Source organism: Aplysia californica, unplaced genomic scaffold, assembly GCF_000002075.1.
Source record: "Aplysia californica isolate F4 #8 unplaced genomic scaffold, AplCal3.0 scaffold00606, whole genome shotgun sequence".
Classification (NCBI taxonomy): domain Eukaryota; kingdom Metazoa; phylum Mollusca; class Gastropoda; order Aplysiida; family Aplysiidae; genus Aplysia; species Aplysia californica.
In genome coordinates, this window is record NW_004797876.1 from 220,679 (window position 1) to 236,559 (window position 15,881).

The window sequence follows — 15,881 nt, forward strand, 5'->3', positions numbered from 1 at the left end:
AGCCCAATAGATCAAACAAAGGACAGACAGATCCAACGGAGGACCCGACAGACCCAACGGAGGACCCGACAGACCCAACGGAGGACCCAACGACAGATGCTACTGAGGACCGACAGATCCAACGTAGGATCCGACAGCAAACAGAAATCTCGACAACCCCCACCAGGCACAACGAATACTGACAATGACATCGGCCCATCAACTTTTGTTTTCCCTTAGCACCAGCATCAACTCCAACAGCAAACAAACAAACTCCTACACCAAGGTCGGTCAGCCCGACCTCACAGAAAGTACAGCACACTAACAGAGAAAATTAATCATCTCCACCAAAAGAGAAAATTAATCCATCTCCACCAAAACAGAAAATTAATAATCTCCACCAAAAGAGAAAATTAAATAATCTCAAAAGAGAAAATTAAAAATCTCCACCAAAAGAGAAAATTAAAAATCTCCACCAAAAGAGAAAATTAATAATCTCCACCAAAAGAGAAAATTAAAAATCTCCACCAAAAGAGAAAATTAATAATCTCCACCAAAAGAGAAAATCAATAAATCTCCACCAAAAGAGAAAATTAAAAATCTCCACCAACAGAGAAAATTAATAATCTCCACCAAAAGAGAAAATGAATAATGGCAAAAATCTTGTAGCAGCCACCACCCACAAAAACTCTCTCTCGGGAAAGAGAAAGTGGAACGCAGAGATTTTCTTTACAAATAACAACGGCAAGCTGTTCAAAGGTACTGAACCCACAAAACAAAGGTTTGTCTGGAGAGAGACAGAGAGAACAAAACTGTTTCATTCTTACTTTATTGCACCAACATTGGGTATCTTTTTGGGGGGGTGAGGGGGTGCTTTTTTTTAAGCATTCAGAATTTGAATTTCAACAAAATATTTCTTGAGCACATGCAAACTACACCACAGATTAAAAAACCCACATTTTTTTTCTCCAAAACTTTGGGCCCAGTACATTTGGACAGCCGGCCAACAAAAAACAATAGAAGACACAAAATATGAAAAATAAATCTGAAGTTCAAATATAAACCAAAAAACTCTCGGACAACACGGAAATCTGGATTAAATCGAGACAACTCTCGACACATACCCCACTCAGTCGTTGAACACACCGTAATAAATAGCAGAGGAAACAACAAGACTTGGTCACACTTCTGAGACATTAGTAAGAGTTCTATGGCACCTGCAACACAATTTGGTCGTATAAGTGCCGAAGACCAGAGGTGTTACAAGAGAGCAACATACAAAGAAACGAAGGAGGGACGAGTAAGGACAATGGACACTTGATAGAAATAGAAAAGAATGGAGGGAACCAGGTCGAAGCACCGCCCAACCACCCGTATTTGAAATTCCAATAAAAACCAAAAATCTGACCACACAGAAAACTGGGTTGAGCCTTGGCAGCTTCCGTACAACCCACTCTGTAATTGAACACAACATGATAGTAACAGCAAAAAGTATTAAAATGTCTTTGTCTTCACTGCTCTCCTTACGTGTATATATATATATACATAATCAATGCATGGCTGAGAAAGTGCTTCCTTTTGTAGTTGAACTGGTTTTCTTGTGCATTATATAAGAACTGTCTTTTCTTGTGTGTGTGTGTGTGTGTGTGTGCGTGTGTGTGTGTGTGTGTGTGTGCGTGTGAGGTTCACACTCAATAATCATTTCATCCATTTAAAGTACTCGGAGATTATCATCGGCAAACTGTTTAAATGTACTACGCCCATAAAACAAAATCTTTCGGTGCGTGGTCTGTTGATTGTCGTGAAAAGTAAGAAATTATAAGGAGTGACGGTCAGCGACCACAAAACGCTTTATAATCTCTGCACCCATGTGCGCTTCTGAGGACACCGCGACCTACATTCTCAAAACATGAACAGGCTTGCCGACTTTGTCAAAACCCAACCAGGGAGACCCAACGTCGTAACATCAACAGTTTACGGAAACAACAAAACATTATTACAGCCATTGGGACTCGTGTTGGCATCGTGAATGTGATTGTCCCGCAAAATTAAGGATTGTTGTAGGCAAGCCTGCATATGATAATTCACAATTCAGGAGAAGAGCAAAAAATTACTTTTTTAAAGAAAGAAGAAGGCAGAAGTAACGATCATTACCAATGCACCACTCATTTTAGCTCTAGTAAGGATTTTGCGGCACTTGTAACACTAACAAGTAACACAAGTGCCGAAGACTTATAAGTGATACTAGAGAGTAACATACAAAGAAAAGGAGGAGGAGGAGGAGGAGAGATAAGGGCAACAAATATAGAAGATGTTTGATAGGAAAGAAGGAGCGAGCAAAAACCACACCAGAGCAGTAATACTAGAGAGTAAAGTACAAAGAAAAGGAGGAGGAGGAGGAGGAGAGATAAGGAGGACAACAGAACAGATAGATACAGACGTTTTGATAGGAAAGAAGGAGCGAGCAAAAACCACACCAGAGCAGCACCCGCCAACCGACCACCCGTCCGCCCAAACACAAAAACACCACAGGCCTCCGCTCAGTGCATTGTGGGCTGCTCGTTGCTGTGGTGCTGCTGGTTGACAAAGTGCAGGTGGAAGTCGTTGCGGTCGGCGCAGATCTTGTGGCAGATGCTGCACTGCCAGGGGCTCATCTCCCCGTGCAGCGACTTGTGCAGGAAGTAGAGGCCGCGCTCCTCGAAGCTGATGCGGCAGTGCTGGCAGCGGTACAGGCGGCCTTGAGACTCGTAGTAGACCAGCAGCTCCTCCAGTGACGGAGGCTCGCCGGGCAGGGTGCTGCTGTTGTGCTGCACGCCCACTTCTTTCGTCATCTGAAGAGGGATTTGTTTTAGTAAGGGTATTTGGGGTTTTTTTTAATAGTTTTAGTAAGTTTTTTACGGCACTTGCAACACAATAAGGTCATAAAGTGCGGAAGATTAGAGGTGTTACAAGAGTATTTTAAAAAGTTTTAGTAGAGGTTTACGGCGCTTGCAACTGCATAAGGTCATATGAGTGCCACAAGATTACAGGTGTTACAGGAGAGTAACAAACATAAAAAAGAAGAAGGGGAAATTGTTTAGTTTTAGTAAGAGTTTTACGGCACATGCAACACAATAAGGTTATATAAGTGCCGAAGATTAGAGGTGTTACAAGAGAGTCACACACAACAAACACAAAAAAGAAGGAGGGGAGATAAGGACGATAGATGTTTGATAGGAGAGAAGAAGCAAACCACACCAGAGCACCCGCCAACCACCCACTTGGAAAGGATTTACGGCACTCGCAACAGCATATGAGCGCCAACGGGTGGATGTCAACACAGAAATCCAAACGGGGAATCAGGCTTACTCTGCTCACCTCTTTAGCCTCAACAGCACAAAGTCAGCTTTGACTATCAAGGCACTCCGAAAATAGCAGTTCACAAGAGAGTGATAAATACAAAAGAAGTACAGGAAAATTGATGATAGTGAGGATGAGGAAAGAAAAAGCAGCATTCCCCCTATGTTGTTCTGTCACAGTATGAGCATGACATTGATTAGTCAGCCCATTTAAAATTCTACTGTAGATAAGAACATGTTGATATCCCCCCCTTTGGGGAATGGCTTAAAGACACTTAAGTTAGTGGCATTGCCCAGGGGGGAGGGGGAGCTATAAGGAGGGAGGCAGGAAACAAACATTTATTTCACATGTCAGTGTCTTTCACATCCTTATCGTCAAAACTACAGACTGTATTGACGACGTCCAATAAAGACACAACAAAATTGGATTGTTTATGTAAAATGTAAAAAATTCTAGTAAGTAAATGTTATCAGGTGTGCATAAAAAATAAATAAATAGAGGAAACAGACTTTTTTTCGTACGTTGGGTAATTCCTATAGAATTTTTTAACATTTTAGCTCAACATCTTTTATGTACATTTAAAAACATATTCTTATGTGGATTGTACAAAAAAACGTAGATATAGATCAAAGGCATAAAATATGTAAATTTGCAGTTTCCAAGAACACAACAGTTTTAGAAGACTCCAAACTTTGGCGACCATTTTCTCGCTAATTTTGCCTGACACCAGGTGACCCTACCTCCATCAAGTACAAAAATTTTAACTTTTAACATTTATTCAAATTGAATATCTTTTCATCAAAAGCAAAACAAATGGACAGGCTAGAAGAAAAAAATGGTGAAATGGTATGGGTTTAACACCTCTGTCAACACTGTTAGGTTATTTAAGAGGCGGAGCCTCCGAGTTTAACGTCCATCTCCGAAAGGACTCAGGCTAGAAGATAACATCAATAACTCCATATGCCCCAAAAACTGACGAGCGCCTGATTCCACCGCGTCATGACACAACTTACCTTGGGTTTTGAGATGTTGATGTTCAACTCGGGGATTTCCTGCGACCTCTGAACCAAGCCCTGAAGGGTGGAGAAAAACTCCGTGAGGTTGCTGGTCGAATCCGCGATGGAGCGTACGTGCTCTGGGGTGGGGCCGCCGTGCCTCAAGTTGCCCATGGGGTTCATGTTCCCCATCGAGTTGGCCCGCCGCGTAGGAGGCAGGAAACGCGGGCTGGCACCACCATGGAACTTGCCGTGCAGCGGATCCATTCCCCCGCCGGGGATGGGAGACATGTCTTTGCGGCCAAAGCCCATCGACTGCGGGCTGCTGCCCTGCTCCGGGTCCGTCGGGTTCGAGTAAGAGCGGCCCAGCGCCGAGGAGAAGGGCGGCAACCGCTGCTGGTTCTGGCCGACGCCGCGACCGGGCATCATGGCCGCCACCGAAGGGTTGCTGATGGTGGAGGTGGGCGAGCCCTGGTTGAGGTGCGGGTCGCGGGGGGACATGGGGGCCGGGGGGAAGTGGTGGTGCGGGGACGCGTCCGGAGGGAAGCGCACGCCCCCGGGGGACAGCGGCTCCTGCTTGACCTCGGCGCCCCCGTGGCCTTGACCCCTGGTGGCCAGCTGGGAGCAGATCGAGTCGATGCGCCGCATGGTCTCAGTGTCCATGTTGGGCCCACCCATGGACATCTGGTGGCCGGGGGACTTGTCCGGGGAGGTCAGGGTGGGGCTTGGCAACGACATCACCACCTAGAGATAAAGATTTAGTTTTAGTAAGAGTTTTACAGCTCTTGCAACACAATAAGGTCATGTAAATGCTGAAGATTAGAGGTATTACAAGAGAATAACAAACACAAAAAAGGAGGAGATGTTGTTTGTTTTAGTATGAGTTTTACGGCACTTGCAACACAATGAGGACATACAATTACAAGTGCCAAAGATTAGAGGTGTTACAAAAGAGTTACAAACACAAAAAAGGAGGAGAGATCAGGATGATAGATGATTTTACTTTTTAGTAAGAGTTTTACGGCACTTGCAACACAATAAGGTCATATAAGTGCCGAAGATTTGAGGTGCTACAAGAGAGTTACAAACATAAAAAAAGGAGGAGAGATAAAGGACGTTAGATGTTTGATAGGAAAGAAGAAACAAACCACATCAGAGCACTCGCCAACCACCCACTCCAACTGGAGATCCAAATTGGTTTGTTTATTTAAGTAAAGAGAAGCACATCGACACAATGATGGCCATTTAGTGCTGGGAAAAAGTAAGACAGACAGACAGAGACAACAGAGGGGAAATATAGAAGTAGGACCTACCAGTGACGCCCTCCAACTAACCACTGATTCAAATTGGAAATTGGACAGGTTTAGGTTTAGTTTAATTATGAGTTTTACGGCTCTTGCAACACAATAAAGTCATATAAATGCTGAAGATTAGAGGTATTACAAGAGAGTAACAAACACGAAAAAGAAGGCGGAGAGCTAGGGACGATAGATGTTTGATAGGAAAGAAGGAACAAACCACACCAGAGCACCTGCCAACCATCCACATTGTATAGGTTTAATAATATTAATTATCAAAGATCCAATCAATGAGTTGAGGAGGGGAGATCAATCCATAATCTTCCAACTTGGGACACAGCATGTACCCCTCAACCAACATCTCAACCGAATTGGAGTAAAGCAGTCTGCTGCCTGACCACTATGTGACTACCCTTCAGAGACAGTGGAACATCATCTGTTCTTCTGTAGAAAACTAACTGATTTAAGGGGATATTTTCTTCCCAAGCTACCCCACACATCTAATTGCCTCTACTTCTCAAGACAACAATTAGAACAAACATGCAATTATTACCGAATGGCATCATGCAGAAGAGTTAACGCTCAGATGCTACTGAAGTAATGTTTAAAGATCAAATAAATTCTAAAAGTATGCATTTTTATGTCCCATCGATACAATGTAGATTATTTAGGAAGCAACTTTCAGACCTCGTCTGTCAGGGCCAACATGGTCTGAAAGGGATACAGCACTGGTTTAGTTTGCTCCTTTTCTACCAAACCGCTATCGTCCTGATCTCTTCTCCTTCTTTTGTCTGCACGTTAACAATAATACTAATAATCGCTTTTATATAGCGTATATCCATGCTCAAGAGCATGCTCTATGCGCTTTACAACTATTATTACCCCAGCAGACCCTCTGAGAACACTCAGAAACATTCTCGGCTTCCGAGGAAGCATACAGTGCAAGCTTCGGATTTCACGCGCTCAAACACTATCAACAAACAGACAAGATCGTTCACTATCTATAGCCGGGTACCCATTTTCACCAGGGTTAAGCGAGGAAAATTTGCGCAAAGTCCCTTTCTCAAGGACACAACGCCGGGCCCCTGACGGGATTCGAACCCACGACCTTACGGTTGCGAGTCCAAGAGCCTAACCACTAGGCCACCGACCCCATTTCGCAGAAATGAATGAATGATTAAAAAAAGAAAGAAACAAACGTTATGCTCTCTCGTGCACCTCTAATCTTGGGCATGTGTATACTATATATGACCTATTTGTGTTGCTTACTTACTTTACTACTTTACTTTTTTCTTCCGCTTGTACCGGTGGGTGTCGCGGGGAGACACAGGCAAGTGCTATAAAAATTCATACTAAATAAAGCCGGCTAGCAGACAACGTCTGAAGAAAAAAAAACAGAACTGGTTCGATAATAACCAACATAACAAAAAGAAAAAAAATACAAAAAAAACGAATCTGACCTGAGAGGGTGATAAAGCTGGCTAGCAGACAACGTTTGAGGAAAAAATAGAACTGGATCGATAATAACCAACATGACAACAAAAAAAATATCACCAAAAAAAACCAGACCTGAGAGGGTGGATCCCCGTCGCTGTCGAAGCTGGCCGAGTGTCTGCGCGTGTCGTAGGTCAGCAGCTTATGGCTCTCCTGTAGGTGGTTGTTCAGGGCCTCCACGTTGGTGGCTGTAAACGGGCACTGGCTGCAATCGTGTACAGTAATGAATGAATCAATGAATGAATGAATGAATGAATTTTTTTTGGTAAGTGTTTTAAGGCTTTTGCAACACAATGAGGTCATTTAAGTGTCGAAGATTAAAGGTGTTACAAGAGAGAAACAAACATAAAAAAGAAGGAGAGGACATAAAGACGATAGATGTTTGATAGGAAAGAAGAAGCAAACCACATCACAGCACCCACCAACCACCCACAATGAATGAATAAATAAATAAATAAATAAATGAATAAATAAATAAATGTTTCATTGATCCTGTGAGGAAAATAATTTAATTTACAATGGCATTCTCACAAAAATAAATAAAACAACAAAAACAAAAAATCCCAGAAAACTCAAGGTGAAAAAAGACCCCCCCCCCTTCAAAAGGAAAAATGGCAGACTCAAGTTGTAAGACCCCAAAAACAAGAAAAAAAAAAATACAGGAAATTGGGCAGGCTCGAGTCACAAGCGAAATGAGAAGAAGAATGACCTGCAGGACAAGACGTTGGCCGTCGGGTGCAGCTTGAGATGTCGCTGCAGCTGGTCGTCGCGGTCGAAGCGCTTGTTGCAGATGTAGCAGCAGAACGGCTTCATGTGGAGCAGGCGATGCTGGAACAGGTTCGACCGCGCGGCAAATCGCTTGTCACACAGCGTGCACGCGTACGGCTTGATGCCAAAGTGGATGTTCTAAAAAAAAAAAGAACAAAAAAGAACAAAGAAGAAAAAGTCATTAAAAAACAATAGTAATATCTATATCATTGGGGAAAACATCATTTTTAATAATGTAGTATTACGGAGGAGAACCAAACAACAACCAACTGACTGTGAGATAAAAAAACAAGATAGCAATGGACTGGAAACACACTCATGTTTGTTTTGTTTTAGTAGAGGTTTTACGGCGCTCGCAACTGCGTAAGGTCATATGAGCGCCAGAAGATTAGAGGTGTTACAAGAGAGTAACAAACATAAAAAAGGAGGGGAGATAAGGACGATAGATGTCTGATAGGAAAGAAGCAAACCACAACAGAGCACCTGCCAACCACCCACAAACACACTCAGGAAGGCAGCCCACAGCGTGACAAGACAAAGCAAAGCCTAAAATGGTAACCCCATGGGGAGGAGAAAGACAGAAAGGCAAATATCCACCTGGGAGCCAGATCTAGAGGCAGATCTCAGACATATGGAACACAGCGTGAAAGAAGCCGAGGATGATGTTTTAGTCTTTTTAGTTTCAGTAAGAGTTTTACGGCATTTGCAACACAATAAGGCCATAAAAGTATAGAAAATTACAGGTTGTACAAGAGAGTAACAAACACAAAAAAAGGAGGAGGAGAGATAAGAACGATAGATGTTTGATAGGAAAGAAGAAGCAAACCACACCAGAGCACCCGCCAACCACCCCCACAGGAAGATGAAAACGACACTTCGACTAGAACAGTTTATAGTGGTGTGTACCACCCAGGTTGAGACAGTCCACACAATACTTCAAACAGTACAGTCTTCCTCAGCTCATCTAAAATTACTGCTCAATTCACATCATTTACCTGTTCAAACATGGGCATAAAAATCTTCGCATAAACTTTTGTTTTCAGGTCCCCAGTTTTATCTTTCTTTGTATTTAAAACACGTATGGCAAAATTTGCCCTTGACTATCTTCAGCATGCGATTGCTTAATTGTGCACGTCCACTTTTTAGCCCCAGAGCCGCCCCTGATCTCCCCTCAACGCTTTAAAATGGTAACAGAGGACAAAAAGGGTAAAAGTGAAAATACAAACAGACACACAGTATTCCAAACAGCTGATCTTACCTGGTGTTCCATTAAAATGTTTTTATAACCAAAACGCCGATGACAAATATTGCACTCAAATGGTTTCTTCTTCTCATGAGTCAGTTGTATATGACGAGTTATTGCTGCCTTGGAAACAACCACCTGAAAAACAAAAACAAATTTACGAACATTCATAACGTCTGTTGTACAAAATAAGTTCAGTCAAACCTGCTCTAAGACCTTGTGCTGTTGAAGCTAGAGAGGTGAGCAGTCTAAGTCTGATTCCCTGTAAAGACTTCTCTGTTGACACCCATCCCCTTGGCACTCATATGACCTTATGCAGTTGCGAGCGCCGTAAAACCCTCTACTATATGTATATATAAACCTGCTCAAACGACTACCCACATACGACAATCACCTGCACAACCAGCCACTTCCTATTTCACCTCTTGTGGTTTTTACAGAACAATGACACTGCGTAAGAACGCCACCTATCTAAGATCGCCACTTCATAATTCTAAACCAGAAACTTACACAATCCACAAACCAAATTTCTGCAATACCATAAAGTCTGAACATAAACAAGAAAAAAACCTTTTCTTACACAGTGATGAGAAACAAACATATTATGTACAGAAGTGTCCTCATAAACCAAACACAGTTGATCCTTTTTTCCTTTGCTATTTGAGCAGTCTCTCTAAACCGAAAACACTTCTGCCAGACTTCAGAAAATCTAGCAGTCTTGCAGATTTCGGTTTAACTCTTTAAAACCCTGAGTTTTTTCCACCGTTTCCCCGCAGTTTTTTCTACAGTCACCTAAACCTGGTGCACTATGTCTCATTATAACCCCAAAAGCTTGTCTCCAACTTCTAAATAGCGAAAACAATACCAAAAAAAATTTGAATCGGGAATAGCTCCGAAAATCAAGAAGAAACTAGCGCTAAATGAAAGGCAACAGTTGTTACTATTATCGGACGCTCCCAGCGTCCAATGGGGTTTAAAGAGTTAAGTGTACTCCACTGTCCCTTACAAACACTCACCTTTCCACACAATGAACACACATAGCTGTCTCCCTGTCGGGTGTAGGCAATAGAGGAAATACTGGTTTCTCCGCGGCTTGGGTCTGGAGGCTGGAATAACAGAGGGAAGTGATCAAAAAATGTAATGTGTCGACTGAAACCAAAGAAGAAAGTGATAAAGATAAAAAATGTAATGTGCCGGTTGAAACCAAAAAGGAAAGTGATAAAGAAAAAAAAAAGTGATGCACCAGCAGAAACCAAAGAGGAAAGTGATAAAGATAAAAATGTAATGTGCCGGTTGAAAACAAAGAGGAAAAGTGATAAAGATAAAAATGTAATGTGGCGGTTGAAACCAAAGAGGAAAGTGATAAAGATAAAAATGTAATGTGCCGGTTGAAACCAAAGAGGAAAAGTGATAAAAAGAAAAAAAAAGTGATGCACCAGCTGAAACCAAAGAGGAAAGTATAAGAGAAAAATGTGATGCTGCAGCTGAAACCAGGGAGCAAAGTGAGCAGAATATAATACATTTTCCAGATATGAAAACAGGACTTCCCTACTCAGACACTGAAAAACATATCAAATACGATTTTTCCCGTTCTAGTGGCAGCTATATATACCTGTGAGTACTGAGGTGTAGCTTGAGACCCTGGCGGGAGATCTGTGTGTCTTGAATACGAGGACAACGTAGAAGGGATGGGCAGGTGCATGTCAGGCCTGTAACCTGTGAAATCAGAAAACGTTAGATTTCACTCTTCATTCACACAAACAATTCACCCAACAGATAGACAGGCGTCTGTGGTTATGAGCTTCGCTGCTGCATACAGGAAGCTTAATTTCGATTTCCAAGCGATCTAAATTGTGTCGATTGGGGTGAAAGAAACACTGACAATTAGATTTACCCTGTAGAGACTAGCCCAATTTGACTGTTAAAAACGATAACAATAAAGGGCTATTAAATTAAGGAGGAAATCATGTTTGGGGACCATGCAACAGCATCCATAAATCAAAGGACATTAATCTCCATAAAAGGAAAATAGATGATAAGAAAAGATGGCGTGAACCACACCCCAGTAAAAGCCAACCATTCAAATGATAGATTTGAAAGCTTTGTATTCCCCTCAGCAGCACAGATCAAAATATTGAACTTACAAACACCCCCCCCCCCCAAAAAAAAAATATTGAACTTACACACACACACACACAAATAACCCCTCCCCCCCCCCCCCCCCCCCCCCACACACACACACAAACCCACCATGGATATCAACTTGTAAGCAAAAAACAAAAACATCAAGGAAGGACACAAAAACCCAGCCCACCTGGCAAACTGACGGGGTGAGGAGAGGACATGTGTGAGGGCAGGCCGGCGGGGGGCACCGAGTGGCTGAGTGGAGGTTCTGAGGTAGGTGAGGAGACGGACGTGGACAGCGAGGCCGTCTGAGGTAACATCCCGATCAGGTCGGAGATACTGCTGGTCCCCGAGGTGAGCTGCTGGTGCAGCTGCTGCTGCTGGTGCTGTATGGACTGGTGCAGCTGCTGTAGGTGCTGCTCGTGCATCAGGCTGGGGCTGGGACTAGTCCCCGGACCGGGGCCGGGGCCGGGCGGGCCAGACGGCGGCATTACTCCGTGCTCCGGCACTGGGTAGGGCTCCATGATTCCGCAAAGATCAGCTCCGCAACAGACTTACTTCTGAAAAAGTATCATGATACATTATAAAGATATTAATGTCCCCCAGCTCTGCAACAGATTTACTTCTGAAAAATTATGATTCATTATAAAGAATTATAATAGTGGCAGCTGCATAACAAAGAAAGTTTTGGATTGGAATCCACAAGGTAAGAGATCAAGGGGAAGACCGCGTGGAACCTGGAGAAGAATCACAGAAATTGATGTACAGAAAGGCGGGACGGAACAACATCAAGAGGCTAGCCCAGGATAGAGAAAGGTGGAAAGTGTTTGTCCGTGGCCTGCACCCAGGTGCAGGGTGAGAAAGGCAATGATGAAAGATAATAGAGTCCCCTCTGTAGTCAAACCACTACCTGTACAAGTGCCGCCTAGTAAATTTTACAGTACTGGAGAGACAAAAAATTAGTTTACTATTATTTATGTTTGGTTCATTTGCTGGACTCAGCTAACTGCCCTAACCCTGGATTTGGTTCATGATAAGGATTACAACTAATCTTAAATCCTAACAACTTAGCTTAAAATTAAAACCTAAGCCTTGGTGAAAGCATCCAAATCCAGCAAACCAACCGTTCTGTGTAAGATGTTCCAATTGCGCATGCCAGGGCAGAGTATTACACTAAGCAGCCAAAAGGAAAATAATCACCCATAATGCAGTTTCAAACTGAGTAAAAGTTAGCGCCTCCAGACTTCAGTTGCAAGTACATCATGTAATTTGACTTTCTTAGGCCAAGCCTACTTGGAAGAAGTGTAACTCACACAGTTCAGACTCAGTAACTCACAAACTGGTCAGGGATGGGGAAGATGAAGATGCATTAGATGTTCCTTTTATTAGTATAATAATGCAAGAGCTCAAGTTAATGACTGGCTAGACCAGACTCAATCATACAGAGCTCCTCTTAAAACAAGCTGTTGATTTGAATGAAAGTAGCTCATTTAGAAAGGTTGACTACACAATGACACACACACACGTATACACACGTACTCACAACACACGCACACACAAAAAAACTACATGCACTCGTACACACACACACACACACACACACAAACACACACACCAACACACACCTCTTGATGTTGACTACACAATGATGACAATGGCCTTCACCTTATTTTCTAAGTGACAAAGTGAAAGGTCCAATGTCATTTGTTAATTCTGTCAAACCTGTGTAAGACGGCCACCCATTATCATGGAGAAAAGTGGACAAATAACACAGGTGGTCGTCTTAGGCAGGACTGGTCAAAATGAAGAAAAAGCAAACTATTCCCTTCTGAGGTTCAAACCAGGGCTGATCTCAGGATTAGGACAGCCATAAGGGTAATTCAAAAGGGTTTTTGTTTTCTTTCGAAAAAAAGGGGGGTGGGTGGTGTAAAAAGATATTTTTACTGTTGTTTCGTTGCTGTGTTTTTTGGTTCTATCTTTTGGTATTGTTGCTGATTTTGTGCAAGGGTAAATTAAACGAAATATTATAAAAGTTAGACGATGAAGACAGAGTGCCCTGGCCCTGGTAAAACAAACACGCGGGTCACAACCACTCGGAGAACGAGCGACGCGTCTGACCCGTCTGTTGCAAGTTCATGTCAACGTCCATTGTCCCTTTGTTACAGATTAGGTAAACAAAACTGACCAGTCACCTCAAACATGATTTGTGTATTTTATGAAGTAGTGGGCGGGGCTTAGGTTATAGAGATCTATATGACGATCATGTTTCCCTTAAAAGCAATTGAAAATGTATTGTTAGGCCTACCCATTGGTCATTGGTCAACTTGAGGAAACATTCACTGGAGGGACTAACAATAACGACAGGTGAATGAATTATGACGGCCCGTCCACAGCGTGAGGGGCCAATTCAAAATGACAAAGCCGTCAAAGCATCGGGCAATGAGTGACCACACCTAACTGCCTGAGGCAGGTAAATTTGACCGTGGGTTGATAAAATAAGGTCGCCGCTGCCGCATTGGACTGGTGACCGTTTCACACAGTTAAATTATATAGGCCTATATATATAGCCTAGAAAAAAGACATGCCACAAGGGGGCTTGGGGGAACGGAAAGTGGCCGTTTGTACAGGTGGCCGTATTCCGTAGGTTATTATTAACTATTAAACAGGAGGACAGGAGGCCGTCATGGCAGGTTCGATTGTATATGAAACGAACCGGACTGGTGGGTCAGACTGATCTGAACCTTAACCCCGATTATAAAACATTATGGAGATCTAAATCTAGATCTAGGCCTAGATCTAACCTACAGTCCAGTTGAACTCTTCTTCTAGGCTAGTGGAAGTAGCAGTGACAGTCAGTGAGGCTGAATGAGTGGCAGTAGTCAGTAGTAGCCCGGCGGTCTGTCCGAACTTGATAAAAACTGGTTGTGTTTCAGTTTGGAATCACTAAATAATAAAAGCAATATTTGACACAATGATTAACTCATTTGCTCACTTCTGCTGAGACTTTATGGATACATCCTGATTTGCTGGAACTGTATGATATTGCATAAATCATAATTACCTGATTATAATGCTCTTTGTCGTCCATATTGTATTGAACCGGAAGTTAACAAAAAGTATGAATGAATGCGCGGCGGCGCGCGGCGCGCGGTGTGCGCCTCGCAGCCTTGGCCTATTTATTATCACACGACACGGGGGTTTTGACCGAAAAATTATAATATTATTATTGTTAGGCCCCATGCTCAAGCTACAATACATCATGTACTTTCAAAGCAAGTCGTCATCCAACACAGATAGGCCAAGCCCAGGCCTGAATATCTTTACTCCATTTACTTTTCCCCGGTCTTTGTTCTCTTACCTGACCGTGTCGAGCGGAGAAGCAATTTATAAGACTTTCTCTTGTTGTAGGTATCGCCATGTTGCAGATAGATAGGCCTTCAAATAAATTTATTATATTTCATAGGCCTATAGATCTGTTATAAAATGCGTGTAACGTAGAGTGTATTATTGTGTGTTTGTTCACTTTAGTTATTAGAAATAATGACGACGAATAAACAAATTCCTTTCCCGTGTGATGCTGGTTAAGATGACTTTTAATCTTTTTTTTTTAAACCCCAAAAAACAGCCTGTTGCTTAATCATATAACTGGGGGAGTTCGGGGCACGGGGTAGACCGTAGAGGTCCAACACTAATTAGGCCTAAACATTCTGATTAATAGAATTGTGTAGAACTGAAAGAACAAGACTGGCCGACAAAACTGTGAGGCGGTTGTATTGTAATAAAACTCCGTCGACAGGTGGTGTTAGTTTAGTTTTTGTAAGATTTTTACGGCACTTGTTGAATTGTAACACAAGAAAAGCTTAGGTTATAATATATAGGTGTCGCAGATCAGAGGTGTTACTATAGAGTAACAAAAAAGAAAAAAAAAGGAGAATAGAATAGGCCGATACGACATGTATTATGTAGGCTATCATTTAAAAATTTGGGGCCTGAAAATCTGTTCGCTATGTGCGAGTTCGCTGTGCGCACGTTTCGCCGTGTGCGTTTCGCTGAGCACATTTCGCTCTGTACACATTTTGCTATGTGTACACTTCGCAATGTGCGTGTTCGCTGTGTGCATATTTCGCTATATATTATGCACATTTTGCTTTGTGTACACTTCGCTATGTGCGTGTTCGCTGTGTGCACTTTTCGCTATGTGCACGTTTGCTACGTGCGTACTAGACTGTGCGGGATATCATTCACTATCAAGGAGTTTACAGTAATGGAGGATGCTCTGTGGGCGGCATCGCACGCCTGATAAGAGCCCTCTCTCGCAGCGGAACTGTGGTCTGCCTGCGCTGCGATCACGCAATGAAATCTAGATAAAAAACAGAAGGTTTTATTCCCAGATTAGGCAAGTCAATTAGTAAAAATACCTTCAAACTGTGTTGTATTTAAGTGTAAGAACCGGTTGATGCTGCAGTGGACAGAACTTTTCACAGGTGTTGTTTTCCTTTTAAAAAATCTGAATGAAAGTGTTTTTATGCCCCCAGCGACACAATTTAGATCATTAATACAGTAGTCTCCGCCTAAGATCCCGGTGCTCGGGAGCAAGGAAATGCGGGATCTTAGGCGAACCGGGATCTTAACCGACGAACC

The 15,881-nt window shown here is 42.7% G+C and overlaps 1 protein-coding gene across 1 annotated transcript; it reads right to left on the bottom strand.

The window, feature by feature from the left end:
- Positions 1-2,362: 2,362 nt before the first annotated feature.
- LOC101851295 (DNA-binding protein Ikaros) lies at positions 2,363-14,333 on the bottom strand. Its single transcript, XM_005107472.3, has 9 exons — positions 14,302-14,333; positions 11,431-11,800; positions 10,729-10,832; positions 10,133-10,222; positions 9,132-9,254; positions 7,815-8,011; positions 7,181-7,310; positions 4,332-5,057; positions 2,363-2,810 (listed from the first exon to the last, which is right to left on the bottom strand). Exons 2-9 carry the CDS (start codon positions 11,762-11,764, stop codon positions 2,520-2,522), a joined length of 1,995 nt encoding a protein of 664 aa, XP_005107529.1. The 5' UTR covers positions 11,765-11,800; positions 14,302-14,333; the 3' UTR covers positions 2,363-2,519.
- Between the last annotated feature and the right edge of the window lie 1,548 nt (positions 14,334-15,881).